The 8,345-nt window shown below is 35.3% G+C and overlaps 1 protein-coding gene across 1 annotated transcript; it reads right to left on the bottom strand.

Moving 5' to 3' along the window:
- Positions 1-630: 630 nt before the first annotated feature.
- Positions 631-2,476, bottom strand: LOC103503962 (uncharacterized). Its single transcript, XM_008468365.2, has 3 exons — positions 2,039-2,476; positions 1,615-1,953; positions 631-1,323 (listed from the first exon to the last, which is right to left on the bottom strand). Exons 1-3 carry the CDS (start codon positions 2,336-2,338, stop codon positions 808-810), a joined length of 1,155 nt encoding a protein of 384 aa, XP_008466587.1. The 5' UTR covers positions 2,339-2,476; the 3' UTR covers positions 631-807.
- Between the last annotated feature and the right edge of the window lie 5,869 nt (positions 2,477-8,345).

The following is an 8,345-nucleotide window of genomic DNA, read 5'->3' as shown; positions in this document are numbered from 1 at the left end:
CATCGTTTTTTATATCAATTGTTAATTTCTTTTGCACATGATAATATCAATTATCTTTTTTGGCACAAAGCTTCTGCACAATGCACAAAACTATTTAAAATTGACATCGTATTTACAAAAGCTAATGAAACATGTTCTCTTATAAAAATTGGAATATTTGTGTATTTGATTTACAATACGAATTTTTAAAAAATACATTTGTACGAATTAAAAAAAGAAATAATAATTTTTTTAAATCGATCATTAACAATTTCACCAATTTAAAGAAAAAATCTTTCACATATAACACAATTAATTATTTTCTTTGGCACGAAGAGCCTGTTCAAAATATTTTTTTTTTGCCATAATCTTTCCTACTTATTTTTTCCCCAAACAAAGATTAAAATAAACTCCATAATCCTCCAAATTATTCTTCTTTCCCTAAACCAGAATTATTTAATAATATATGTAATCCTTCCACTTATTTATAAAAATTATATAATTTTTCCTTTTCATGAACATTTTTCTTTATTCTTTTCCATTTTCCAAACACATTAGTGCAGTGCATTATTATAATTGAATAATCTTTTTTCTTAAAAAAATTTCCAATATATATATGAAGAGGAAAAAAAAAAAAAAAAAATCCTCCCGTTTGTGGATCTAAAAATCTTGATCGTGTATTGTATTCAAAAGTTTGAAGTATTGGTGTGAAGGGGAAAAAGGTGTCAAATCCTCCTATATTTACATGTGTATATTATTCAAATTCGATCATGTTCAAGGTGTAAAAAAGAAAAAAAGAAAAAAAAAAAATGCTAAATCTAACAATAGTTAGCTCTCTCCCGCCTCTTGTTCTCCGACGTCGCATTGATCCCTCTTCATATCCGCCGGAGGCAAGAAGCAATCCATCGACAAACCACAAATATTAAAATCAACCTCTTCAATTCTCCAACTCTCCTCTATTTTCCTCCGGTGGTTCAGCGCTTCACCGTACCGATGCAACCTGGCCGTCGTCCGGCCCCCATGCGCAATGTTAATATTGTCGACGTATCGGTAATCCTCGATGGTGGAAGCAATGCTGGTCTCCCAGAAAACGCTGTCGTTTCGCTTGCCGGCTTTCATTCTGACGAGCTTGGTGTCCTCAAATTGGACAAGGAGGCCGGTTCTCTGGCTGAAGTAACCCCAAATTGTGTGGTGAACGATCTCGACGTGCGGCGTGCTTTGTGATTTAAGCAACTCCGCTGCCGTCTCTAGTTTTAGAATGAAACAGTCTTCTTTGTTTATGGTTTTCTCTCCGATGCATACGGCGTCTTGGAACAAATTCGCCGTGTACCGCGGGTCTAATCCCTGTTTTTTCCCCCAAAATTCAAAGTACACAAATTTAATTAACCATATATAAGTTCATTTCTTTTTTCTTTTGGTCAAAATTTAGTTTTCAAAATATATTTTTTAATTATTCTTCATAAAAGCTCTTAGAAATATTCAATTGGGTTTGTTTCCCTTTTCTTTTGACAGATTCAAATACAGATTTAACCCCAACACAAAAATTTGATACCCAAATTCCAAATATACAAAAATCTAATGAAATTAGTTTAAACATGCCACCGTCGCCGGTAAAGAGAAAACAAAAAGGATCACCTGAAAGAAGCGGCGGAGAGGTCTGGGAGGACCTTTATTAGCATGACAAGGCTGCGAAGAAGACTGATTCCAAGCCACCTTGCCGTCGCTTCCGGCACTAACCTTATAACCAGACACCACAAGCTCAAGGTACCAAAGGTCCGGATTCTTCTGCCACAACACAAATCCCCCAACCTCACATTTCCCCCTCGCGTGTACACTATCTTCCCCTTGTTGCATCGCCGATCCCACCATTTTCACTTGTCCAACGGCATACATACTATTCACCGAGTTCAACGCCGCTTGTCCTCCCGTCGCCGCCACATATTGCTGCACAATATACTTCGCCGTCGACGCCTCCTACAGAAAAACGAACATTACAACATTACGATTCGATTCAATTTCAACGACATTGGAAAAAAAAAAAAAGAGAGGAGCGGCTTACGATGGAGTAATCACGGAAAGAGCAATTGAAGGTGAGATCGAGATGAACTTGGAAAGGGATTAAAGGAGATCCTACGAGTTTGAGAAGAGCCATGAATTCGTTATTGGAAGCAGCTGAGAGATGAGAGGAAGATTTGATGAGAGAATCGGCGGTGGATTGAGCTTTCATTAAGGCACGGAGATTTTGCCAACGGAGAGCGGCGTTGGTGCCCATGTTGGTGAACATTTCTTCAGGAATGGGGACTTCAAGAACGGTTTCGAGGCCATTTTCTTTGTCGAAATTAGGACAGAGTTTCCTCATGGAAGAAGAAGAGAGGAAGAAGAAGAAAAAGAAGAAGATGATGAAAATGGGGAGCGGGTGGGTGGGCCCTGTCCTCCCCGGTGGAGAAGGGTGGGGGGATAGGGTTCGTTGTTTGTTAAGTTGAAAAAGCGATGGTAAAATCAAATGGAGAGGGGAAAAAGAATGAAAGGAGAAAGGGGAGAGATTTTTGGGGTTTTTTCGTAAGGTGGTCCTTACGCGTAGGTCTCGTAGTTGAGACCACGATATTTTAGTGACAACACCAACTGCCCTTTCTTTTATTGGCTTTTTTTTTCCTACCCATTGCAAATGTATGCCATTACCCTACCAAATCCAACATTTATCTATCTTTTACACTGTTTTTTTTTTTTTTTTTTTTTATGTTTATTTTAAAATGTTGACGTGTAGATATATATATTGATCATGATCTCAAAACTTTGCTATCAACCCTTAAAATATATTTCTTGGAAGATAATGAAATCATTATTGTTCAAAATAGATAAATTCGCTGTACTACTTGAACTAGAGAGTATAGAAACCATAATGTATTTTAACTTAACTCAAATATTATGAGCCGTCTCAATTATATAAAAATAGAAATTTGTAATGGTTGTTCACATAATTAATTCCTTACGTAATTAATTAAGTTGTTAGGAATCGCTTGATCTATTTCATTAGTGATCTAAGCATTGTGTAAAGGTGCAACACTTAGAGATAATTTTACTATTATAGGATGTTTGCTTTGATGGTCAATTCTATGAATCGATTTCGGTGACTTTAATTTTTTCGAAAAATTTGGGAAGGCGTAAACTATATATACATATTCAATAGGAATATACATAAAATATTGAAGTATGATTTTATTAGGATATCATAGTATCTAAAAAGAAATAAATTAAGAAAGAATTAAAAATGAAAGTGGGGGAAAATTCCTTTCCTAACGGTCTAAGGAAAAGGGGGCTTCTTCGAGCACAGTAAGAGGCTTTCACACTTGGTTTTGAATTCAAGTTCTTAAAAAAAAAAGGTAATTCTTATATGGTATCCAGCCCTAAGTGAGGAGTCAATCTATTCCCCTGCTGCCTCGATTAGTCTTTTTATCAGAGCCTCCGGTAGCACAGTCAAGACTAGGGGTGAAAAAACCGACCCGAACCGATGACCCGACCCGATTCGATTCGGGTTGGACCGGTTAGTAACAAAAGCGTTACCGAACTGAACCGAACCAATTTGATTCGGGTCGGGTCGGGTTTAAAATTAACCGATTAGGTTAAAATTTTTCTTTGTCTGCGTCGCAATTTCATTTCCTCTCCTCTTCGTCGACTCTTCTTCTCCTTTTCATCTGCATACTCCGTCGGCATCTTCTCTTCGTCTGCATCGGCGTTGGCATAACTCTTCATCTTCATCTCTTCGCCACTCCATCGTATTCATCCTCCGATTACAGCTTCCTCAAGCTTTCTTGTAACCTTCAAGATCTTCAGATTCTCAGGTATTTTTGGGTTTTTTTTTCTGTTTATTTGGTGTTATTGCCTATATAATCGGTAGATGTCTCTGTTCTGTGATGGGTTTTTCTTTCTTGGTTTAATCCCTCGAGTTTTTCTTTCTGTCTTTGTTCTGTTCTCTGTTCTTGGTTTGATCTTCGCTGCCACAGTGGCTGTAAAGTCTACCGAACTCTGCCGTTTCTGCTTTGTTTGGGATTTCATGGTTTCATTTTTCTGTCGCTGCCTGTTAGTAATTGAGTAAAATTTTAAGTACCGAGGAAAACACTAATTAATTTGTGTAATCTATGAGATTAAAGAAAAAACAGACTTATTTTATAATTGGGTTAATTGGATAAAGAATTGGTTTGATTCGATTCCATTTTGATCTTCTATCAAATCCTGTTTGTTTTATCAAACAAATGGAAACCTGGAAATATATTTGATCTGATTCTTTTGGTTTCTTTGCATGTTTGTTCAATCACTTTAAAATACCCTTTTCTTTTTCCTGTTAAATGGAATGGGTTGAATGAAATGTTTGTTAAAAATGAAACTGTGTACAACTCATTTACATTCATATGAGTGTAATTCATTGGATAACAACACCAATAATCATCTAAAAGAAGCGATATGATTAAAGATGCTATCAGAAAATTTCTCTATTCTCACTCTCAAGACCCAAGTGGGTAAAGTAAAACTAAAACATCCCAATTAGCATCCAATAAAGTGAGATTATGAAGTGGAAAAAGAAACAAAAATAATTTGGGTGAAAAGGGTAAATAATTTACCTTATTCATTGTTTAAAATGCATGAGCTTCTGTGTGAATCAATTATTGATTTGAGTGTCTTTTTTCCTATGTGTTTTGTTTGATGATTATTAGGATGAATTCATTCTCGGTAGACGAGACTTCAAATCAGAGTTGTTCTAGTCCAGTGTTAGGAAAAAGAAAATCGGTTAAACCACCATCATCGTTATGAGAACATTTTATAAAAGTAGAAGGATGTGATCCTAAATATCCTAGGGCTGCTTGTAAACATTGTGGGACTTCATATGCTTGTGATTCCAAAAGAAATGGTACCACTAATTTAAAAAGACATTTAGAGAAATGTAAGATGTATGTAAATCCATTGGAAGATAATGTTGAAGGAGAGGGAGATTCTGAAAGTAGTTTGATGACTGTATCATTCACTCAAGAAAATTGTAGAAAAATGCTTGCTAGGATGGTTATCTTGGATGAATTGCCATTTAAGTTCGTAGAAAGTGAATGGTTTCACCAATTTTGTCAGGCATTAAATCCAAAGTTTGTGATTCCATCAAGAGTAACCGTTGCAAAAGATTGTTTTCAAATGTATATGAAGGAGAAAAAAAGTTAAAAAATGTATTAACTCGAAGTGGCCAAAGAGTTTGTTTAACAACGGATACGTGAACTTCTGTGCAAAATATTAATTATATGGTTATAACGGCTCATTTCATTGATGATGATTGAAACTTGCACAAAAGAATTTTGAACTTTTGTCAAGTAGCTAATCATAAAAAAAGGAGATACCATAGGTAGAGCCATTGAAAAGTGCTTAGAAGGTTGGGGTATTGATAGACTCTTTACTATAACGGTTGATAATGCGAGTTCAAATGATGTAGCCATTGCGTACTTGGTTAAAAAGTTTAAAGGCAGAAATGGGTTGGTGTTGGATGGTGAATTTATTCACATTAGATGTTGTGCCCATATTCTTAATTTAATTGTTAGTGATGCCTTAAAAGATTTGCATGTGTCTATCATTCGAATCAGAAATGCTGTGAAGTATGTTAGGTCATCTCCTGCTAGATTGCAAATATTTAAAGATTTTGCTAAAGAAGATAAGATGTCAACAAAAAATTGTCTTACAATGGATGTTCCGACACGATGGAATTCTACTTTTACTATGTTGGATGGAGCAATTAAGTGTCAAAAGACTTTTGAAAGATTGGAGGAGCATGACCTTAGTTATTTGCCAAAGGATGATATTTCTATTACTGAAGATTGGGATAATGCAAAAGTGTTTGTAAAGTTCCTAAAGACTTTTTCAGAGGTAACAATGAAGTTTTCTGCATCTATGTCTGTGACTTCAAACATATTTTTTCATGAACTTTGTTTGATCCAAGAAATAATTCGTGAATACTCATCGTATGAGAATGCATTATTGAGTTAAATGACATTAAGCATGCAGACAAAATTCAACAAGTATTGGAGTATAACTACAAGTGAGAAGACCAATTTATTATTGTATGTTTCTGTAGTTCTTGGCCCTAGGTACAAGCTAGCTTATGTGAATTATTGTTTTAATGAATTTTTGGAGGAAGATTGTGCAAAAATATGGACGAATAAGGTTGAAGAAGCATTTCCTCGATTGTGTGATGATTATTATATGAGAATGTCAAAAGAAAAATATTCACAAACACAATCATGTACACCTATCGAAGGATTTGGCTTTCAAAGTCAAAGTGAAATACCTTCTATCTCATCTAGTGGGTCTTATAAGGCACGTGCTACTGTTCATGATAGATTTAAACAAAGTAACAAAACATGTCTAGATGATGCTAAAACAGAGGTGGCTCGTTATCTGGATGAGGCTCGTATATATTGTATGGACGATGAATATTTAGATTTGCTAACTTGGTGGAAGGTGAATTCCTCTCGATTTAAGATCATTAGCCAAGTAGCTAGGGACATCTACAGTATTTCTATATCAACTGTGCCTTCTGAGTCTGTCTTTAGCACTGGAGGACGGGTGTTAGATTCTTTTAGAAGTTCTTTAACTCCTCAAACTGCAGAGGCACTCATTTGTGATCAGAATTGGATTCAGTCTAAACATTTGGATGACATGACTGAAGAAATTGACGGGGCTGAAGAAATTGATGAAGGTAATATTCTTTTTGAAGTACGCATTTAAAATTTTCAATTATCCCATATAAGCTAACTGTTTGTCATTTTGATCTAGAATTCATAAACATAGGAAAGGAGATGGAAGCTGCATTTAAGAATTTGAATAATGATGAAGGTAATATTCTTTTTGGAATTTCTTGTTGAGTGTTTTAAACAAAAGCAACTATAACATGAAGGAAATTTATTTCTTTCTATCATATAGGGAGAATTAACTGAGATTCTGATAGAACTAGAATTGATGTGTGATATATGTTGCTAATTATGACTCTGTAATGGACAAGACATTTTTTCTTTCCATGCTGATCAGGTTCTTTCTTGTTTTCTATGTTAGCAAATGTAAAGTGAGGTTGTGTTCAGCTAGTTATATGCAATTTGTTCCACTTCGTATTAACACCTGCATCGTTGTGTTCTTTTACTAGTCATTATATTTTTCTCAGTGAGGTTCACATCTATTTTAACAGCTCGAATAGGTAATGTCTAATTGGTCATTGCTTTAGTAGAATCAAAATTATGGCTTTAGTCTGTCAATCCTAAGTTTATTGTCCCAAAGTAGTCAACCTCTAAGATGACCTTATGCATTATACCAATGATGTCGGTTCTAATAATTTTTTGTTTGATCTTTTCCTTCTCCACATTTATAATTTGTTTTTACTTCTGAAGTACTCATGCAGCTTTTGGTTAATCAGGTACTTATCGTTTGTCTTCTGTTTTTGGTTTGTTTGTTTTCCATTTTTCCAAAAAACACAGAGTTTATCATGTAAACACAGATGCCTCTCCTGCTGTAAGTAGCTTGAAACAATTATGATGCTTCTTCACGTCTATGTATTTTTTTAACTGAGTTTATTGGTCGAGCTATTTTTAGAAGTAGAAGTAGAATTGGACACTATAAGCTTGGTTTTGAGAAAGAGAACACAAGATCATGGTTATGGAACAAGAGTGTTGGTAACTTGTAAATGGCTATTGATAAATAAGTGTTTTTGCAGGTGTGGGATACATTATCTGATGCTGCAGTCTCTCGAAAGTCTGGAAGCTGCAGGAAGCCGATATCTTAAATAGTGAATTGACTGAGTTATATCAAATATATTTGAGAAACATTTGGTTATGTTCGTGTATTTAGTTTTGGGATCTTTTTTTTTTGACAATTAAGCTTTGTCCTTACAATTTTTAAAAAGGGTGACTATAGGATCTCTCTATATTGGTATATTCTCGTCACAACATGATTGGAGAATCACAGGTGAATGGAAAAGTTGAAAGGTGAACTTTACCCTTTGCTCTTCTTTGTTATGCCTCAAACTTCTTATTATGATCCACGAATCCAAAAATCTGTCTAGGAAGGGGAGAAGAAAGAAGAAGAAAAATAATTATCATAAACGATTTTATTTTATTTTATACTTCATCAATAAGGAGGAGGAGAAGGAGGGAAAAAAAACGACCCGACCCGATCCATTTAGCCCGACCCGAATGTGGGTCGGGTCAGGTCGAACTCTGTTTCAGAATTAACCGTACATTTCGGGTCGGGTTGGTTTTGAAGAAAACCCGACCCGACCCGACCCAATTACACCCCTAGTCAAGACAGTGATGGCCTTGGAATTCTCATTTGAAGGAAAAAAAAAGAGA

This window comes from Cucumis melo, chromosome 4 (assembly GCF_025177605.1).
Source record: "Cucumis melo cultivar AY chromosome 4, USDA_Cmelo_AY_1.0, whole genome shotgun sequence".
NCBI classification, from domain to species: domain Eukaryota; kingdom Viridiplantae; phylum Streptophyta; class Magnoliopsida; order Cucurbitales; family Cucurbitaceae; genus Cucumis; species Cucumis melo.
The sequence above is the reverse complement of the archived record's forward strand: the minus strand, read 5'-3'. Positions and strand labels throughout refer to the sequence as shown.